This window comes from Tetrao urogallus, assembly GCF_951394365.1.
Source record: "Tetrao urogallus genome assembly, chromosome: 7".
In the NCBI taxonomy this organism is placed as follows: Eukaryota; Metazoa; Chordata; class Aves; order Galliformes; family Phasianidae; genus Tetrao; species Tetrao urogallus.
Window position 1 is genome coordinate 34,873,518 of NC_136820.1, and position 23,115 is coordinate 34,896,632.

Genomic DNA, 23,115 nt, shown 5'->3' on the forward strand with positions numbered 1-23,115 from the left:
ACGTCTCAAAGCATAAGCCGAGGGACATTGCTCACTGATCTCCACTTCAACATTCAGATGCTGACTGCAACACATTCAGGGCAACCATCCAGACAGTTATTTATCTATTAAGTGGTACAACTGTCAGATTCATATCTTTCTGTTTCATAGACAAGGGTGCTGTCTGGGACAGTATCACCTGCTCTGCACAAGGCCAGGTAGATGACATCCGTTGCTCTTCCTTTATCCATCAACCTCCTTGTAGAAAGCCACCAAATTAATGATGTACAAGTATGCCTCAACTCAGGTAACCAAATATCCTCATTTCTTAATTAACAATAGTATATTTATCTTCTCTGCACTTGTGGAAATCAGGAAGACAGATTCTGCAGCATGCTGTACCAATTCTAGTTGCAGTAGATAATCACTGATAGAACCATGTTCAGGTGCATTTTGTTTTTCCCCAGTGTGCAGGGAACACACTGTTGTGGTACAGTTCATTACTTACACTAATGGGTCTGAAGAAATCTTTATTCACAGGCAGATGAGGAGTTCAGAATCTGTCTTGTTCTAACACTGGAAGATGCGATCAGTCTCTTAACAGATTTCATTACATGTCCAACAGGTACATCATTCAAAGCAAACAATTACGCTCTGTGTCTCAGATACACACTATTGTACAATATTAATGTTTTTACAAAAACAAAATGAAAAAATGATTCATGATTAGTGTTACCTCCAATCTTTTTTAAAGGTTATGAGGAAGACAGATTCGATCTTTCCAGCTCTTGCACTGAAAATACTAACAACATCAAACGTTTCAGCATACCTTCAGCTAGAGCTTTGCCATTTCAGAAACCTCAGACACACACAGCCTGTGTGATATCTTGAATAAAAATCTATACTAAATTAGGAATATGAGGATCTTCTTTCTCCTACTGCTATCTGTAAGCATAACTCAGTATTAATGCATGAAGATTCACTAAAGAGGGACTGGGGTATGCAACATTTATTTAGAAAACATTCTTCCATGCTCATCATAATACATCTTCTTTCCATATAATATTAATGCATTGGAAATTTGTTCCTATTGAACAGAAATTGACACCAAGAATATAGAAAAAGTGGAGACAGATTTTAGATATGAAAGTGGTTTGAATCTAGATTTGTGTACAGAGGTGATATAACAAGCCCTGTGAGTTGCAAGAGCAACCAAATTTCTCAACTTTGTGCAAGGTTTGTAACTTGTTGCAATAAAAAGGAGAGCCGAGACGTACTGCAGATGTTTTGCAGGTATTTTTTCTTTTTTTTTTGCAGGTAACTTTTTCTCTTACCAGGTATGCTGACCTCTAGTTATCAGTCCCTGGAAACAAACTAGATTTTCCTAATTTCAACTTAAGCAAAAACACATGCATGTTTATGCAGCCCTTATAAACCTATTTCAAGTTTATACAACTTTCCTCTAGAGCACTCAGTATGATTTGCTTACAGGGGACAAGTACTGACATAAATAGACTGGCACAATAGAGCACACCCATTCTCAAACCTTTGCTAGTATTCAGAAAATACAGGGAAACAAAGACTGAATGTACACTATGGAAAATGATATCATGACTTAGTAAGAACCACTACAAGCAGTGATTTCCTGCTTACAATAAAGAGCAAGTACGACACAACAGAAAGTATGACCTTACCTGTTCTGTATTAAAGCAATGACTTGAGAATACGTCTTTCCAATAACGCTTTCTCCATTGACTTTTATAATTCTGTCACCTGTAAAAACCAAAATTATACCATCAATTAATCAACTTGTCTAGACTTTTTTCACCTCCTTTTCATTCTGCATTTCTGTATGTCACAATAAACAACACGAGAGGAAGAAAATTAAAGATGTGTAATAAAATTATTTGTAAACATATACAGGATGACAAGTTCCAAGACTTTTCGTAGAACATATTCAGTTCTAAACTTCCAGTTAAGTCACCCAGAATATCATGGAAAGAAAACAAGAAGCAAGCATAAGCTGTATCATGGGCTCACTTAAGCATCCAGTCTTCAAAATAAAGCTTTAGATGTCTGACACTACATACTGAATTATGCCTAATTCTTCAGCAGATCTTAAGTAGGTATTTCATTCCAAACAAACTCGAACATTAATTCAGAACGCTCCAGAGATAACTGTATGATCTTCCTTTATTATCAGCAAACACTATCATTCTGTACTTCTTCTGAGAAAAAAAAAAAAAAAAAAAAAAAAAAAGTAGTTTGAAAGATGCTCCAGGTCCCTACTTCATCAAAATAATCCAAGCTGTTTCCAAGACATTACCATCTCTTCAGCATCTCTTAGACAATAGGGTAATGGGATATTTCTTATCCATGCCAATCAGCCTTTAGAACTAACATTACTTTTATCAGATTTCTCCAGTTTGTTGTACTTCCCTCATTCAGAACTTTAATCTCATCATAAGAGGCAAATATATCACTGAGAAGACACGAAAAACTTTGCCTTGTGAGCTATTTTCAGCTGTTGATGAAAAACCCATTCTATTCCTTCAACAAAAACAGTACTGATGTCACCTCTGATCAGAAGAACAGAATTACTAATAAGGAGAAAATGGACCCTGAAAGTATTACAGGCCTGGAGAATTTTAGAAGACTGCTGGAGAAAAAAGAACTGAAAAAAAGGACCCATACAAAGTTAGCCAAAGGGAATGGCTTTTTCCAACACCACTTTGAAACTGAAAGTTCTTTGTGTCCTTTTGACGTGATCGAATCAAAGACAAAGGAAAAACAGATCAGTCTGAAGACTCATCCTGACTCAGTGGCAGTAGTGTTCCAAACATGTGCGCTCTGTGCAGGTTCCCTAAACAGACTCCAGGAAGTTCCAAATGTATCAATCCACATGGATCTGCCAACTGCTTTTAATTAGGTCATCATGTAACATCAGGAAACTAAACAGGTGTAATATTTTCCATTTCATAAAAGTTCGTGTGCCACTTTGTTGGTTACCATTCTCTTCTTCACCTTCAGGACCTTAGTTCTTTCATTTACTTTGTAAGCTATGAAGGGAATATAGCTCTGCTAGTCTGGAGATCACAGAACTGCAGGGGTTGTAAAGAATCTCAAGAGGTCATAGAGTCCAACCCCCCTGCTAAAGCAGGTTCCCAACACAAGTAGGCATCTAGATGAGTCTTGAGAATCTTCGTAGAAGCAGACTCCACAACTTCCCTGGGCAAGCTGTTCCATCACCCTTTCCATAAAGAAGTTCTTCCCCATGTTTGTATGGAACTTCCTATGATCAAGTTTCAGGCCATTGCTTCTTGTGCTATCACTACGTACCACTGAGAAAACTCTGGCCACATCCATTTGCCTCCCACCTCCCTTTAGATATTTATAAACATTAATCAGACCGCCTCCAGTATTCTTTTCCCCAGGCTGAACGGATCCAGGTTACTCAGCCTTTCCATGAAAGGGAAATGCTCCAGGCCACTTTTGTGGCCTTCCACTGGATTCTTTCTAGGAGATCCTTGTCTTTTTTGAACTGAGGATCCTAGAACAGGACACAGTATTCGAAGTGTGGCCTCCCCAGGCTAGAGTAGAGGGGGAGGATGCAGATTTTTGCCTCAAATGCAGACATTTGATAAGAGAAGGAAAAATCAACTGTAAAATGTAAGATATAAAAGATGCTACTTTTATTATTCACTATACAGTGCTATTTCTTAATGTTTACCAGAAAATATTCAGAAGAACTCACTTTTACTCCCAACTTCTGCAAAGCCACTGTGCAGTTGCAGAACAGTGCAAAACACCATATAACGTTCTTATACTGATGCAGCAGCAGATCTCTCCCCGCAGAGCTTCTCCAGTCTCAGAAGAGCTGAATGGATCAGACTGCAGCAGGACAGATGTGATGTGATTGTCCCTATTGTGATTCTAGAGAGATTCTGGAGAGTCTGTATGCACATTTGAGATTTGTTTCTTGTTCTTTGGCAAATTGGACTAATTGGCTTCTGTTTACATAAGAACAAAGAAAGTTCAGTAATTCTGTCTCATTGTTTTATATATTGAGACCAAGTCACTGCAAGTAGGCTGCTTTATAGTACAGAGTATTCCACGGTCCAAAGCTACCGAATACTCATATGTTTGGAGACACAAAGTGGAACTTTTTAGGATAGATAGCAGTGCCACAACAGAATTGCATCCCTTTGCAATTGCATGAAGAACGTGTTCACAACCACACTGCACTGTGTGGAAACACAACGGCATTTCATATCAGCAGCCAGTTTGGAAAACAGTGTGCTCAGTCTTCATTCTCCACACAGAGAACTTGAGGAAATCAAGGATAGAAAGAACACAACTATGTCATAAATGGTTCAATTGTTCATGGTAAAGTGAAAACCTTTTCTTCTTTGTTTTGACACGGAGAAATGTGAGGTAACATTGAGTGAATGTGATTATTAAGAACTTAGGTAGAAAGACTCTTGTAGTGTTAGTGCTTGATCTAGCAGTCAGCAACTCTACCGTTGGCAGGGGGTTGGAACTAGGTAATCTTTGAGGACCCTTCCAACCCAGGCCATTATGTCAACAGTTAACAACTACTATCAGTCACATGGATTGCGAGGCACCTGCAATGTATGGTAAACCCTATACCTGTGTTGCACACATACAGTCACACTAAATAATTAGGCTGAGAAGTTAACCATCCATCATTAAAACAAAGTTAATTTTGAAATACTTGACATCACTCTGAAGTAAATCCTTCCAAAGTGTTGTAGAAAATTGAAATGCTATGGTTGTCTCTCTAAACTCTGTCCTTTCAGGTCATATGGCAAGCCTTCCACAGAATACCTCAGATTCTTCTCTGGAACTTAAAACTGGCTTTTCTCCAGGTTGATCTGGAACTTGCCCACAGATGTAGATCTTTTACTCAATATTCCCATAGAAAAATGCAATTAGGAATACTTAGCAAGCAAGTCATATTATCTTACCTATTTTCATGCAGTTTTTATTTTCAAAGAAATACAACAGTGAAACTGAAAGCATGCATCTAATGAACCAGAATATGAACCTGCCAAAAAACCCTCAAGTGGGACCACACTGCGTAACTGGCTACTTGAAAGCAGCAGTTGCAGCCAACTCTGAAGAAAACAACTTTGCTCAGCTTCAAGTTCATATCAAGAGGAAGGCCTGAGTCTGTATTGCAAAACAGAGTAAAAAAGCATGAAGGCTTTTACCTAAATAATATTTCTATTATAAATTCAGTGGTCCATTAAATATTTAAATACCTATCAAGGTATTTAATCTGAACACATTACAGTATCTCCTTTTCTGAACACATTTTAGTCCTTGGTATTCTTGCCTAATATAAATCACAGCACGTAGACCAAGGCATGGGAGGTATGGATCTATTTCAGTTGTCTACATTTCAATAAATATTATCTAAAATATTTATGCTTGGAACACAACAATACATTCTCTTTAATGATATACATCAGATGTTAAATATGTAAGTATGATGTCTCTAACTCTAGCCAAGATAACTTCACAAGAGAGTTCAAAAATACTCAAAATGAATTGTCTTGCATTTAAGATACACCCTTCCTTAAATTTGTATGAGTAGACCAAGTTTTCTGTTGAGTAGCAGCTGACAGACAGCTTACTGATTCTGGGTAATGAACCTTGGGTTAGGACTGCTAGTATTACAAAGTGAAAGACCCTACAGTAATGACAGTAAAAGTGACTACTTAATATTAGATTTTTGAGCTTCTTTTTTCCATTATTGTGACTACAAAACAAAGCCAAAATGCAAATACAATTGATTCTAAAAAATACATGCTTAGTGTCTGTATCAGAAGTAAAGCAGTCTACCTTGCTGTTCATTCTGAGTGCTTTAAAATGTAATTTCAATACAGAGATTGAAATACTCTGTTATATTTCAAGATATAAACATGAAGTAGTAGCATGACCTAATTAGATATAATGACTATCTGCAGTGTTTCCAAAAAGAATATTCCAGTAGATTAAAAACATATCTTTGCATGGTTTTTTTTGTTCTTCATTCTGGATTCTTAAGATCTCTTCTATGCCTAAAAATAAAAAATAATAAAAAAAAACCCTACAGATTCAATCTCTTTTAGTTTGGCAAACACTGAACAGAGTAGGAATTAACATGGCTTCTCCGCACAACTTCAACATATGCTGCATTTTATCAAGCTAAAACATTTCTTTATATAATAGCCTTAAAATAATGCCAACATAACCCTTCCCTCAATAACTACTTAAGGAGAAGTTAAAAAAGAAAAAATATAGCATATGCTGTAAAGAAGCATTTAGAATTGTTTTTAAACTGCAGATCATCCTACAATATTTTTTATTTCTTTAGGAAGGAATGTACAAAAATTACTCTAATACAGACAAATGCCAGCACACAACTGTTTTCAAAAGAAAATGCAGACACTTCACTGTCTACACAAACACAATCCTTTCACAGGAATCACGTTTTGCCTTATAGAATAGAAATATGTGTTTGTAACAGAATCCATCTACGTAGCTTATATCATTTTAAGACCTTCCCTTCTAACATCGCTTTTTTCCTCCAATATTTAATACAGGTGTTAAAAAATACCTGGCACTTCAGAGAAAGAACCTCCTGTCTGATCCAGAGATTATAGATTAAACAACTGGTCATAATTTAATACAAGACAGACTTGGATTATTATTTCATTTAAAGGAAGTATAGTAATTTGGAGGACAAAAACCTGAATGTTTTGCCATTATCAATAGGTAATAAAGCATAAGAAATAGGAGCTTATCATGCCATTTTATTTATCACATAATTGTTTGTAGCCTTAAAATAATAAACAAGAGTATTTAGACTTTTATGACTTAATACATTTCATGTAGCACCCCCTGAAAGTACACAGTGGTGCTTTTATGACAAAAATCCCTGGATGACAATTTCAACAAGAGAGGTTATAAACTTCCTAATGAAAGAAGGTTTAACGGAATACAGAACTGCATGTAGAAGCTTAAATTGTATTTTTATATCATGTATACAAACATCCTATCAATGTTATAGAAAAACAATACCTGTGCACAGTCCAGCTTCAAAAGCAGGTCCACCTTCTTTCACCTGTTTAACAAATATTGTATCCATAGGCTCCAGTCTATTTCTTTGTTTTCCTGAGGGGAAAAAAGAATGTCTTTAAATTTTTCAATTACATTATAACATTTTCACTTTAAAGAATTATTCTGAAATGTAATCCAGCCCCATTAATCATTACACTGAATACCATAATCCAAATTCAGGGAAGGAAAAGATGCAATTTAGTGATGGGATTCAGTAAGTCAGGTTTTTGGTTGGACTTCATAATCTTGAATGTCTTTTCCAACGTAGATGATGCTGTGATTGCAATGAGTGCTCGAGACAGCATTTCTCCTAGCTATGCTTAGACCTTTCAGGTGCTGAGAGTGGGAAAGCATGCATACCAACGTAAGTGTTCTGATAAATGTAGTTTTTTCCAAGTTCATTTCACCATGTCTTTGCTACTTCATTATCATGCTAATTCCTACACTGTTCAGTATTACTCTTTCCTCTTCTGGATTCCTACCTAGATATTAAGCTAGAGTAAGATTTAGTAGAATAAACTTAGAAATAAAATCTTGTTCGCTTCCTTTGGAAGTGAGAATCATACAATCATCGCACATTCTCAATGTACCCTTCTTTCTTGGCTTCCAGAAATACTGCAAAAAGCAAAAGGTGTCTGTAAGTCAAAACTTTCCTTTCAGCCTGCCAGAAGAATGCTGTAGAACAAATGAAGATCAGCACAGAGTATTACCAGCCTATCCTGGCACTTCTATCCTACGTGGTAGAGAATGCAAGCATTCACAGAACAAACGAGGGATTCCTCAAAGATTCTTCAAAACTTGACTGTGACAGCTAGTCCTTCTCAGTTCCTATCACCAGTCACCCTGTTGGGGAACATCACCATTTGGAGGCTACACCATGAGCCCCCAGGAGAAAAGATATGACTGAGAGTAAGCAGAGTTTAGTATGCTAGAAAGCCCTGGCATAACATAGAGAGAGGTGTAAACTGCAATAAAAAGTAGTAAGAGCAGTAGAGAATAAAGAGATTACACAAAATTAGCACTGCCAATAAAAAGGAATACTCCATTTTTATTTTTTATTCACTTCTCCAATGACGAATGGTTGACTTAGCCCAATCCCTGAAAGTGTTCAAAGGCCAGTGTGGATGGGTCCCTGGGCAGACAGATAACGGGAGACAACCCTGCCCATGGCTGGGCGGTTGGAAATGGTCTCCAAGGCTCTTTCCAACCTATGGTTCCACGAAACGGCACTCCTTTTGGAAGAACTGACACCACAGCTTAAATATTCCTCCTGGTCATGTTTACTAACCTACAGCAACACATTCTTTCTCAGTTACTGACTGAATAAAGCGTCCCCCTTACGTTTATTTTTTTGGGTTTTTTGTTTGTTTGGTTGGTTTTTTTTTGCTTCATTTCCATGAAAGGAAAATGCATGATCTAAACAGTCTCAATAAATTGCACAAAATCAGACTTCTCATTCTCACTCACATTTTTCAAATACAAGTTTTAGCCTCACTGCCAACATTTTTTAGCCTTGCCACCTTATCAAAACAATTCAACAAAACGACTGTAAAATAGTCTTAAAATAACTCCTGATGAGTTGAGAATAATTCTAAAGGTTGATTTGATAGAATCAGATAGCTATTATTTATATACAAAGAAACTGAAACATTAATTAAAAAATCCAGCTGGCAGTTGAGTCCCCAAATAATTTAAAATTTGATTAGCAAGACACAGCTACAAAACAAACAAAATGTTCTTTATAAAGAAAAGGTAGTATGTCATTTTTAATCTGCTGATTTAAATAGACACTGAACACGATAGGTCTCATCCTATAAGAGTCAAGAACATTTTAGCAGATTTAGACAAGCTCCTAGAATAATTTATTCCAGATGCCATGAACAAAAGCTTGCTCCATCCAGAGTGAAAAGATAAAAAGTACCTTTTATAGGATCAAATATGCTTCCCAGTATTGTCACTTAACTTGATTGAAGAGATAGAATTCCAACAGGAACAAGAAAAGTAATAGTAATAATTTAGCTCCCACAGCACGTTTGATTTGTAACACTTAACCCCTTGATGTTGGGTCAGATATTATCTCAGTTTTTTACAAAATGCCCATCAGGAAGAGCAAGTGGCCTATTGCTAGCCTGCTTAACACTTACAAACGCTACCTTGTCCATGCCAGAACACACAAGAGGTCAAGAATTCATTCAATATTAGACACAGAATGCCTTTAACACAGTTGTTACCTCAGTGTTAGAAAATTGTACAAATTTATGCAGACCAGAGCATGAAGGCTCCCCTGAACACTCAATTTCTTACCAACCTGCTGGCAGAATTGCACCTACACAAAGAGGTTCAACACTGTAAGCAGTCACTTTAGGCTTTTCCAGCTAATGCAGGGACCAACTTGCAAAACCAGTGACACTTCAAGCATGGCTTATTGTCCTGCATGTCAAAAAAAGCTATACTGAACACTCATTTTCCCCAGAAAAATGAACCAGCAGCCTAAGGTTTATGATCAAAGTAAGGGCAAAAAATTAGGATGAGAGTTTTACCATACTGTCTACACTGTCTCACTGTCTACTTGCAGGTTCATTTCACAGTCTAGTAAAATCCACACACAAGTGCAAGAAGAAAGCCTCAGATTCCAAAGGTTTGGAGACGAATGCATGTTCTTCAGTTCCCCTTAGTCTTCTACGTACTTAGATATAAACCAAAAATTCTTTCCTTCAGTGAGCATATAAACGAACTTCCCCCAGTGTGTTCAAAGCATGTATTTCTACTTTAAGATTGAACCTCAAGCGAAGCTAAAAAAAAAAAAAAAAAAAAAGCTGAAAATAGCAGTTAATTATACTTTCTTCAGACCAACTGAAGACTGATAAGACGTAAAGATATGCATCCAATCATCACTGTACTAAATTCCAAGTAATGGGTAACCTAATAGCTTATCTCAGGTCTTAAAGCTTAATACTTCAGTTTAAGAACTATACACACATACACACATATATATAAAATATATATTTAAATATATATACTTTTTTTTTTTTTTTTTTTTGAAGAAATTAATTGTAGAAGGCACTACTACAGTTGTACTATTTGACTAAGACAGGTCTCCCTCATACTGTCACACAAAGGTCAGAGCACAAACTATACAGATGTACAGCAAGCATGAGACTGAAGCCCAATTATGCTGTTTGGAAATTGTCTGTTTAGAGATGCCCTTACGGACATTCCCTCATGGAATGAGCTGCAGTCCAAGAATGCTTTTACATGGCAAGAGTTAAGTCCAGAAATGGAAATCCTGTGCAATGGAACATAAAATAAGTCAAGCATTTTACATAGCACTAAGAAGCAATGCACAATTAAGTTGCAGAAGAGACTGCTCGGTAACTATTGCTTAAATGCAAGCTGTTTTTACAATTAAGTCTGCATTCACTTAGCCACTCTTCTTCCCTATAATGCCTTTTGTTTGGGGAGTAATATCTAGTAAGCAACATCCTATTATTTCTTTCACAAACAGCTATTATATAAAGGTATGTGTGGCGTAGATCTAAATAATTGGCTATTTGTGGTAAGAATTTAAAGACATTTGATTCAAAATATTTTAATTAGTTTCATGTAAAGGATTATTTTCAGTTATTTTATTTTACTCACTCTAGAATAATTCTTTTAAGCACCCATTTCAGCACCACCCTATGCATGCTCAAGAGGTTGCATAATTTTTTTTTTTCATATTTTCCACATCATTGCCTCTAAGCTTTAGCATGTATAAAGCCTACTGAAAGGTAAAAAGCCAAAGAGGAAACAAAGATTTATTTATTCAAAATCAGCATTCCTTACTCATGATGTGAAATTAAATCTCACTCCTGCCACAAGCTGCCAAAAAGCAGTACTTCCCGCTTTCTGCTCATCAGTGGCAGAGCTCTGAATGTATCAGACAAGGGCGTTCCCTCATCCATTTCCTTGGCATTTAAACTCCCTCCGGTGGAAAGACAACGCCCAATGCACCAGGACCCCAGTATACCTAACAGAGCATCTTCCAGCTCTCAGTTGTCAAAGGAGAAAAAAATCAGTCCCAGCATATCTGATCTTCATAATCCTAATTGGAAGTGATCGCTGAGCTAACAGCAACTGCACTACATGCACATACTGTGAAAATTCAGACTGAGAACATACCTTTACTACATAGTTAATTAATGCACAATTCCACCCCCACCTCAATACTCACAGCCTCTGGGCACAGAAATGCTTACAGTTAGAACCGCTTATTACCGTGAAACCTCCTGCAGCCTTAGATACACTCGTCATTCACTCCCAAACTAGGTTAACAAAATGAATATTAGCTTGAACAGAAATAGACCAAGCTGTCTTTGCAGGCATCATTACTTGCATTTCAGTATGGCCAGTTTTGTGCAGCTGTATCTTTCACTGGTTTACTTCAGAAACAGGAAGCAGGAGATGAACTCATATGCTTAATTTCTCCAGAAGTGCATTTAAAAACAGAGGCGCAGTTTCACATAGGAGTAGTAATAATAATAATTAAAAAAAAAAAGCACACAAGTCTCCAGTCTGAGTAAATGGCCAACAGCCAAGGTAAGCTGCAGCTCAAACCGACATCCAGGCAGTAAGGTCATTTTGCTAACAGAAAAGCCGAAGTATTTCTCTGACTACGAATATTCCCTCAAAATTATGCAATTCAAACTACAATGTGACTTTAGAGTATGTAAACTGATGCTGAGCTTTCACTTCAGAGATTCAACACCAGAAATAAAGCAATAAAACCGCCAAATACTTAGAAGGCTCAAGGCAAAAAATTCACTGGCTTAAACGAAGGCAGGATAGACTCAAGAAATCTTTATAATGAAGTTATTAGTCTAAATAAGTGGAAAAATAAGCCTGAAAAAGCATAAGGAACATTCATAATCAAATGCAAGACAAATGCAAAAAAAGCAGCTGATTGCAGCAAGCAGGTTTTCCCTAGCCAACAAGTTTTCATAATTGTATGTAAGTCATGTAAATAGACCATTTCACAATTGCTACTTGAAAGAACTCACGGGATTGAAACAGAATCTACAGAATCACAAGAATAATGTACTTTGCTGCAGCTGCTTCTCCAATTAACATCAAACAGAATTACACAATCTTTTTCATAAAACAAATATTTATCAGAATTTATGACCTAACCTTCAGACTTCTTAGATCTGCCCACTGTGATTGCAGTCAGTGCTACCTTCATTCTTACATTCTGATGTTCACAGTGTAATGGTGAAGGGAAGCTTTCCTGCCATTTTTTGGAATACCAGAGAGTACATTTTCATCATAGCCAGATCATTTGCAAAGTAATAGCATTCTAACCTGCTTGATTCTCCCATTTCATTTCCTGTCTCTTTGACCTGCTGAGCACAAACCTGCAAGTGCTCAGGACGCAGTACAACATGATTCTCTTGTAAAGCCTCTCCTAAGAATCTGCTTCCTAACAATATGCTATTTCTCTTCCTCAGGGCATCTGAACCATGCTCAGAAAACTTCATAACAGAGGAAATGAATAAAAGTCAGGGTTCTCTTTACATTATGCTGAGTATTTTCAAGAAAAATAAATATCTAAAAAATAATATAAATAAAAAATAAATTAAAAAACAAACAAACAGAAAACCATTCTCTAAACATACGCTCATCTAACACGATAGCTGCAACAGCTCCTGGTCTTATTCAGCACATAGCTAAAGCGACTGAAATCCATACCATATATTATCATTCACCCTATGAAACAGCTTACTTACGAAGACAAGTTTTTATGTAGATCTACTCAAGGGCAAGGGAGCATTGTCCTCAAGCATGAAGATCTACAAATATGCTTCTGGATATTCGAGACACTTGTACTCCATATGGTTCAACAAGAGAGAGGGCAGTGATTCTCTGACAACTTTCAGGCAATGGGAGGAGAAATATGCACAGACACAGTGGGACAAACAGTTCCAAATGATTACTGAATCAAAAAAAAAAAATACTCAAAAAAAGATAACTTACAAGTACTGCAGAACTTGAATTTATTAACAGATTTAATTAAATACAGATCATTAAAACTGTAAGGAGTACATTTAATGGAGTGCAACTGAAGACAATTTTGGATTTTATAATCTGAAAACTGAATTTCATACATAGCAAGCATTTCTCTACCAGCAATCGCTGCAGAAAAGAAGTCTAAAGGTCTTAGTTGAGCCCCAAGGGACCTTAATTTCACCCACTGTCAAGTATGAGGTAACTCTACTAAAAAAAAAAAAAAAACAACAAAAAAAAAACACTGAACAAAACATAATGCCAAGGAAGAAAAACAAGTAAAATAGTTCTCTTCAGTCATTTAGTTTAAAAGCATCTGGCACTCACTTCCATGATTCAGGAAAAATATGTTCTGTTATTATTCATAACACCTCTGGTATTTTGATTAGGCAACTTCTAGCTTCAACCACTTGGCTAACACAGCCTTAACTTCACTCTCAAGAAAGAGGAGAGCAGGGAAGAATCACCTGGCATTTTCATGAAAAACATAGCCCGTATTTAAGGTGAAACTGTTTTCTCAAAAAGCATTTTCCCACTACATCAGTTGCCAACACTAGGATTTTTTCCAATTCCCTCAAATCCGAAAACCAACCTCAAGTTACAAATTGACGTACAAGTTAACATATGATTAAACAGTCAAGAGCAATCAATTCCATTCCCATACACACATACCAGAGCACAGCTGACGTTGGAAGGGACTGCTGCAGGTCACCTGGCTGCCCAGGACTGTGCCCACGTGGCAAACACAGCCATTCAGTTGATATCTGTTGTGAACTATGGACTCTCTCCATAGTCCATGGAAATTATACTCACGTACATCTCAGGATTTTTATTGAAAGTCAAAGATTATTTGAAGTCCTTAGGAGTCACTGAAAGGCCCTATACATGTGACGAAGTGGAAGGCCATTGTTAAACGTTCTAGAAGGTGCACATCCAGCTCACATCTCCATCAAAAACTAAATTTAGCCTTCTGACAGCACTGTCATTCAGCAGTAAAAAATAAGTTGAATTAAAGAGGCACAAAAAAGGACAACTCGCTATGGCACCACCATTCACCATGTTATCTAACTCTTTTCCTCTTACTCCCATCCCACTACCTTAAGACTATATCTTCCCAGCAATCTACTGAACTTTCCAAATATCTGAGTTCACATTCATTTGTACGTTGTCCCTTATCAGCACTGTTCCCACCATCGCAAGGACAATCAGTTTATTTCCACAACAGACTGAGCTTTAATAGATGATGCTAGAAACCTTGGAATTAAATGCAACACTAGGAGGACACAAACCACCTTACAGAATCAACATTCTGTTTAAAGAAATAAGACATCAAAACCACATGAAGTATTACATAAGCAACAGTCAGAAATAAAAAGTCTTTCCTGCATTTTTTCCATCATTCTCCTCAATATGAAAACAGACTAATATAAAACCGAAGGAGCTCAAGCAACACATTGCAACTTAGGCTTAGTTTAGGCTTAAAATTTCTGTCCTTCAATTTTCTAAGTCAGACTCATCAAAAAAAGTCTGGCGATCACAATTCAACAATCTAAAAACGCCAGTGAAAACAGATGTCTGAACTCTCACTGGTAGGCGCACACTCATTAGTCTCTCTACAGAAAAGGAGACTGAATCTTATTATACCTAATTCACTTTTTTTTCTCTCTCTCTGAGAAGATAAGCTGCCAGTTGCTATAGATACCTCCATACAAAAAACAGGAAATAAGAACACTATATTAAAAAAAAAAGTGATTCTGGATTGTAATGATTGCTAGATTTCTAGGCACTGTAATAGCATAGCTTAAAACTTGTATTAAAGTTCATTTCAGAGACTATTACTACATACTTAGCAATGACAAATATTTAAAAAAATATTAAGTACAAGAAATCACAGCCATTCTATATGCACTAAACTTGTATTTTGTCAACTACAGCTTCAAGGAGTGTTCGAAAGATGACATTCACTGTATCAATGCACAATATATTGAGTACAGATAGATATCTCTGTATATAAAATCCTCCCAAAAGGTTGCCTTTGTAGGCCTGTGTGCAAGCCCTGGCCTATAAGCTGTCCAATGACTTCCTATCTATCTACTGCAATGTGAAGCTCCATGCATTCTTTCTGCCCTCTCACAGAAACAGTCACACTGACCATCCAGCCTGCCCTTCCCATGGTGCTGGCCGTGCATATCTGCAAGCTCTCCAGCTATGTGTCTCTCACAACTATCTCGCTGTGTCTCTGTGATCCCACTGCAATCGCATGCAGGGTTTCAACTCCTCCTCATGTGTATTAGTGTACAGACACTTCAAGGAGCCATTCAGAACAGTTACAAGAGCTCTCTCCATCATTCTGTCCTGAAGGCACTTCCTTATTTATGTGAATAAACTTGGTGGCCCCTTTCTCTCCTGACTGTTGACAGAAGATCACTCCTGTCCACATCACTCTGATCCCTTCGCTTGCCAACTCAGCCCCCAGCTTCCTCAGTCTTCATCTCCTTTTCAAGTCTTTCCTTTTTTAGAGCTCTTCTGGATATCCCTAACTGCTTTGAAAAATTACTGCATACTAAAAACAAGATTAAGCCAGTGGCAAGATCTGAATATATGCTGAAAAAAGGCTGCATGAAAATTCTACACCAGAACATAAAATCATATGAAAATATTCCATTCACTGATACATCAAAGCTGGTATGTGCTTTCATTTTTGCCTTTTAACTTAATTAGGTATTCAGTATCTTAAATATAAATGTACTGCTTTCAATAGAAGATAATAGGAAAGCTTTTCTCTACATTCACCCACCCAAGTCTGTAAATGCTGAGAGCTGACAAAAAAAAAACCCTCAAATTTTAAATGTAAGCTTAATCTGTGAAAAGGCTATAAAGCAGACGGCAGAAATCTTAATTCAATTGAACTGATAGCAGAAAGCTGACAATTTTGCACACATCGCTTCACAAAAATGAACAGCTCAAATGCCCTCAGCTTCATATTCAACAGAGGAAAGAAGAAAGCTCAAGTGAATCAGCACCTACAGACTTCAAAATAAAAATGTTTGCGATATTTTCACTGTTAATTATGTCACAGGTTCACAGAGGCAAGTTTTCTAACCCAGCTGGAAGGAAAACGCATGACATTCGCCACTAGATGGCTCCTCCGCACGCCCAGCAGCACCAGGCCCGTCCCAGGAGCGCGCCCGGCCTCCAGCGGGGCAAACCGCCGGCGCTGGGCAGCCAGCGCACACCTTGCAACCCCGAAGCGGCTCCGCTTCTCTTTCATCCTACATCGCTTTTAGCAGCCTTGGGATAGTCCTTCAGCGAATTTTTGGCATATCTGCTTTTGCTAAATTAACGTGACTTTGTGAAAACGGAAAATGAGGCATACTTTTTATTGGTTTTCTCCTCGCGAGCTAACTGTTCTCCTTTGAGGAAAGGAACAACTTGAAGCAATGTAAATAGGAACAGCTTAACAACCCCAACCCTGCTTGAGGTCACACCAAACTTTGGGGAAAACGTTGAATCTTTTTGTCCTGTTTCATTATTTTTAAGGTATACCACACGACAGTTGCTTTTCTTATCACTCAGTACAGAGCACAAGCTCAACTTATATACTTGCATACTTATCTTCCCCAAGTATGTTTTGTACCCTCTGATCTGTATTTCAACGCGACAGTGAACTAAGTAGCTATAAATAAGCAATAGCTGAGCTATGATTCATAGCTTAAGCAGCTACATAAAAATTTCCAGAAAGCCATCTTGCTCCACCTGCACAGGTCTCGTAACAAACCACATAAATGTCTGTTTGCTGCCGGTCCTCTACTGAAAAACAGCTCAGATGAACATTTTAAACAGCAGACACACAGCTGCATCTTTAGCTGATCCATCTCTTCCCTCTATGAAAAGAACTACTGACTATGAACATAACTGCAGAACTTCCTCCTCTACAACACAGCCGACATCTCTATGCTCTTCTTCTGACAGGACTGACTGCATTCTCTTCCTAAAAGGATCTACCTTCTCATTTGTTAAAATGGATAAAAGTAGCGGCAAATTTAGGGGCAGAAGTTGAGTGATGAGGAATTCAAGAAGACTGACTTTTCACTTGTTAACATGCTGGTGAATACAAATGAGTAAGAGCAGAAGGATGACATGCACAAACCTATCACTTTTCCCGAGAATAAAATTCAGTTAAACTGTTTGCCAGAATGCTTCCAGTATATCACAGGTACATAAAAATCCTGAAACAGAATTGCAAAACGTCTACTTTCGAACTGAATGAGCTATTTTTTAAGAGTAAGTTGAAACCAGGTACTGTTCTCTAGTACAACGTAAGAGGATCACAACTCACTAGTAAAATCAGCATTCACTATGCAGTTTATGAACAAAGGTATCCAGGTTTAAACAAGCCTATCCTCAAAGAACTGCACTGGAATGCCATATTAAGGACAAACTGAAGCACTGCACATTACACATGCACTGCATCTAATCCTACATCCTTTGCATACCTGATTATTTTGACAGAATACCAAAAACGGGAAGCAGGACTTGGGTCCCCACCTGAAAACCTGACTTTCTAACTTAAATTATAACATTTATTACCCCTTTATCCCTTATTTATTATTATCATTATTTGTATAATGAAACAAAAATATGCCAGCAAAAAAAAAAAATAATAAAAAAAAAAAAGAGAAGAGGCATGAACATGGAAACAACTAAATGCTAAAGAGAAATTCTAGCTAGGTGAGACTGAGACATAGTTCTGCTTAGTGAAGAAGCTAATTAGTGTATTTTTAAAAAGAGAGCAGACAAATGCAATGTAACATGGAGAAAGCTATGAAAACAAAGTGGAACTGACACACATAACCTATAAATAAGTTTTTTTTTCCATCCCTTCTAATAAAGCACAAGATAGTCTTATTCACAAATTTTATCTGACATCATGGAAAAATATTCAATGGATTTCAAAATGTACACGAAAATAACAAACCATTGAAAATGACCAAATAAATTAAATCCATACTACTAAATACTGAAGATAGCACTACTAGGCTGATAAGGCGGCTGTATACCACATGCGGATGTATGTTTGGTTTTTTTATCACCAGTATTAAGACTAAGCTCATATACTTCTGTGCTGATTCTATCAGAGTGAGTCTCAATGAGAACCAAATTTCAAACCAGCTACACTCTGATGCATTAAAAAAAAAGCGCTTTACAGCGTAGCTATACGAATACAGATAGTGAGCACAATCTCTTCATAGTACTTTGCACAGAAGAACAGTAAGGCCTAAACACAAAAGGAGTGTAAAAACTTTGTCACTAAAAAGGCAACAAATGTGTTCTTGCCTTTTTATCAAACATACAACAAAATAGCATGAGCAGCACAAGTGACACAGCGTGTACAGCAGTACACTGTTAACAGTAGTAAAGTGTAGCAAATGCGTAAGCTAAACAGGTGCAGCTAAATTACATTTCCTTCCCTTTGTTCTGATGCCAAGAAATTCACTAAGGATGGCACTTAATTTTACATTTTAAACTCTTAGGTAGTTATTCAAATGTGTTACATAGCTGGAGATAAACATTTAACAGACTGAATCCGTGAAAGAACGAAAATAAAACATACCTTGTCTATTTCCATTCTCTTCATCCTATGGAAAAAGAAAGATTGCACATTAAAAACTCATTAAATGGAGAAAATACATAGGCATCTATAAGCTAGGAGGATTTAAAGAGTACTTGTAACCTTAACTGTGCATTTCAATATTTCATCCTTTTTCACAAATATTCCAGCACTGCAGTATTAAGGCTTTAATTCTCAAATTGCAGTGTAATTCCTGTTTGCATAGAAAAATTAAACAGTTCCATGAAACATCCTCAAAGAAACAACTTGAAAGGCATTATCTGAAAACAAGTGTAGAAAAATATCCAAAATACTGCCATGAAGCCTAACACTGCACTGGAGCTGTTGCAAGTATGTTTCTACCCAGAAGTCAAGCATATGCTGCTATCATCCACAACGTTAAATAGTATGAAAGACATCTTTCTAACACTTTTTTTTTTTTTTTTTTTTTTTTTTTTTTAATAAGCAAGCTCTGAATATTCTTAGTGAAATTTGAAACACGAAATTTGTTTTGCCTCCAGTGCTTCTGCTAGAGGACAAATACATATTCCAATTGCTTATTTAGGAAAAATTTGAAGACTTTCCTGCTGGTAATCTCACTGTATTTTACAATTCTAACTACCATTTATCACCCACAGTCCTTTAAAAAAAGCCTACAACTGGAATGTAGTGATGGGGAAGGACATGCTTAAAATACCATATAATTACTTCAGTTTCTCGTTAGTATTTTAATATGAATGAGACTTTTGATAGAGCCTGGATAATTTCCTGTTCAGCAAAATTCTACTGAAATTTTTAACTGAGATGGTCAAAATATGGAAATGTGTTTTCTTTCTGAACTGTGACTGCATGGATGTAATACATTTTTCTACTAAATATTTTCTAAGTAGTATGTGCTAGCCTAAGGACCTGTACTTCTAAGTTTACTTCAGCTCTGCCTACATCAGCCTCATCCTGAAGGCAACAAAGAGCAATATGATGACCACAGAAATACTCTTCACCTGTACATCCTTTCCTACTTCTAAATGTATCGATTTCAAATTTCTAGGCCTTTTGTATTAAAGACAGATCACCACCTTTTTCATATTAAATACTCTCAAAGTAATTGAACATTAATCTCAGTATACTCTTCAAGAGACGAAGACTTGATGAAAGAGAGATCTACACATGCATACGGTGCTGCAAAGTGAGACAGCTGTCCTTCCTAGGTGCGGTGCATTTCTTTCTTGACACACAGAAGTAAAGTACAGTCTGTGTCTCAATACACTGCAACAGTACAGAAGTTACCACAGTATATGCTGGAGTCTTAAAAGAAACCACATTAGATAACTATAAAATAAATACATAAAATAAATTTTAAAAAGAAAGGAGTAAGCAGAGTTCTGGTACTGCTCTGACTTTCTAAAAGTCATGATTGATGATTATCACTAAATCCTTAAATTGAACAGTCTTGTCAAATAATATATTTATATAATAATATATAATATAATATAATATATATATATATATATAGTTAAAAAAAGCAATGCTTATTCTTCCCCACTCAGTACAGCCTTTGAGGAGAGTTCTTTGCTCCCAAGAAAATTCACTCCAATGGCTTTCAAGTTGCAGCCCCCTCTGACCTGAAGCAAGCATTGCTTTCCATTCCCATTCTTAGCACACCCTGCAGTCTCAAAGCCTCATGCTCTGTCCCAGATGTGCTCGGTGTTTCCCCCATGTGACAAGTCTTGTCTTCTCTCCAAAAGGACTACACCTGACCACAATAGTTTCTTTCAGGTAACTTTCCAGATCTCTTTAATGCCTCTACCAATTTATGTTGACTTGCAATAAGGTTAGGAGGTACTAGAACAACATTGTCTTGAAATAAATCTAAGCTACAACACAAAGCTATCCCTGAAGTAAACAAAGACATCTGCACTGATCTGGAAGAAAAGTGACTTGCAACAACAAGGACTCTGACAATAAGAAACTTGAAGGGGATTGAGAAAACAAGCTGTCCAGTCAATGACACCTTTGACTTCCAATTGCAACCACTACCTCACATCAGAGGTAGCTGCACCCATTCTCTGATGTGAAGAAGAGACAAGGTTACTACAAGATTTTAAGATGGCCAGAAAGCCAGATCAGAGTTATCACTGTTCTACTACCATAAAAAGCAAAAAGCAGCATCTTCCCTTCCCCCAAGACTGTGCACTTTTGATTAGTGAAGAGACAGGAATGATACTTAAGCTTAGAAATAATGACTGAAACTGTACTTAGCCACTAACCAACATGATCTTAGGTCAAATAAGAATGGCACAGAAATCAAATTTGTCTCATGTTAGAATCAAGCACAATAGGTAAATTTCATTCTTCACATAACTTAAGTACAAATAGCTATAAAAACCATCCTGTAATGGCCCAGGAATAAAAACTTTGCTGATGTTACTTTTTTCTTCCATCTCACGAACATGAAGAAGAAAATATAAAGGTTCAGGTTAACTTACAGAAGTGCTTACCAGAGCTCTGTCGAAACAAAACTTATCTTTATAGGTAGTTGAACACCTACAACAATCTAACAATCCCATGATTTTTCTTTTCGTAAGCCAGACAAAGAAGAATGAATTACTCAGATTCTGACATATCATAGAAGAAACAGAAGGGAAAAGGGTGCCAAGAGCTCTCTTGAAGTTCTAGCTCCTTTTTCTTCCTTCAAGACACGTCTCGAGGATTTACAGGTATCAGCACGCTATGCGCTGTTTTGGGTCTCTTTCAAGAGCTATCAGATGTGGATGAGAAGAACTCCTGATCCCCCCAACATCATTTGCTATTCCTTGTGTGCAACTCCTTCTGCATATGAAAATACTATTGTCTGTATGAGAAGATCTATGAGAAATTTAACAGAAAACATATCCCACCACTTTGTGTTTAAGGAATTGAATCCTGCTTATGCTATTTATTTTCATATATAATGTGAATGGGGTTTGTTCCGTTGTTTTGTTTTCCCCAGGAAATGCTAACAAGTCCATACAACTTGTTCAGCTCAGCTAAGACTTCCTCACTCCTCTTTCCCTTTCTCATACCAGACTTCAAACAGGGATTGGTCTTGGCTGACCCTCTGTCAAAAAACAGAAATTTTATTATGACCTGATAAAGCTAGTAGTCTCAATAAGCTTCAATAAGGATACAAATACAAGCTCAATAAGGACACAAATTTCAAGCACAAGTGCCTGCTGTAACTGAAGTTAACTGGGAAAGATGTACTAATATTCCCCTGCAAGCTTTTTTATTCAAAATAAATCTTTCAGCCACTAAAGCAAAAAAGACATTAACTAAAGACTCTTGTAGAGACATGCATCAATCAGCTATGTAGGAAGAGTGTGAAGTTTCAATAACCATTCCTTCCTCCTGGCATCAATCTATTCCTCTGCCTAGCTGCAAAACTAAGAAGAAAACTCAGAGGTATGGTGTATCATTATTTTAAAGTAATTGATTGTGCAAGTTCTAATCAATGCTATTTGAACTCACTAGGAGAAAAACCCTTCTCAATACTCAAAATCTTTACCAGCATTAAATGGACTTCCCAGCACGAGGCACTAAAACAATTTCCAAATGATTCAGTCATGAAGGAGAATACATATCACTCTTCAGTAAGGCAGACCAATTAGCTGCTTAACATTTTTAAATAAACAAAACCAATAAAGTACTTTAGCACTATTTCTATTAAGCCAGAAAAACCTTCTTCAGCCTAGGCTGGTACCGATTTTTCTCTTGACTTAAGGAGGACTGCAAGATTCTTGTTCTTTTCAGCAGAAAGAAGAAAACATGGAAAAAAAGTGTCTAATATCCATTAATTTTACAATATTCACAAACTTGTTCCAGGCCATTCTCTTAGGACCAAGTTTGAAACAGAGCTCAGTTCTGAAGAGGTAAACAACCACAACCTATGCCCCATCCCTGAAGTATACACTAAAGAGTACGCAGATAAATGAGATCGGCTTTGAATTAAAAAACAAAAAAACCAATAATAACAAAAAACAACACAACAAACTCACTTACTTTAAAAGAAAATTGAACTGCAGATTCTGGAGGGTAAACTATGAAGTGTCTTAAGGTGAAGCCAAAACCCTGAGATGTCCTCCTTAACACAACAGTTTTTGGACCAGGCCAAGAGAAAGCTTCTTCTTCCTCTGATGGTGATATAGCTTCACTTTGCTCTTTTCCATCTTTATTTTTTGATGCCTGAAATAAAAGAGACACAGATACTAGTTGTAAATCACAATTCAGTTGCATTTTAGAAGCGTTACTGTGCACTTGAGAACGTAACTTCTCCTCTCACATTCAAAATAACCGGACAATCACTGACATTGTCTTCA

General features: G+C 36.9%; 1 protein-coding gene across 1 annotated transcript in view; it reads right to left on the reverse strand.

Moving 5' to 3' along the window:
- ARHGAP21 (Rho GTPase activating protein 21) overlaps nucleotides 1–23,115 on the reverse strand; it is a gene marked incomplete at both ends in the record, with an annotated part of 106,410 nt that overhangs the window by 42,104 nt on the left and 41,191 nt on the right. The window contains 4 exons of the mRNA XM_079538360.1: nucleotides 1,674–1,752; nucleotides 7,069–7,161; nucleotides 18,764–18,788; nucleotides 22,799–22,981. Coding sequence (XP_079394486.1) covers nucleotides 1,674–1,752; nucleotides 7,069–7,161; nucleotides 18,764–18,788; nucleotides 22,799–22,981 — 380 coding nt within the window. The remainder of the gene's footprint in view (nucleotides 1–1,673; nucleotides 1,753–7,068; nucleotides 7,162–18,763; nucleotides 18,789–22,798; nucleotides 22,982–23,115) is intronic.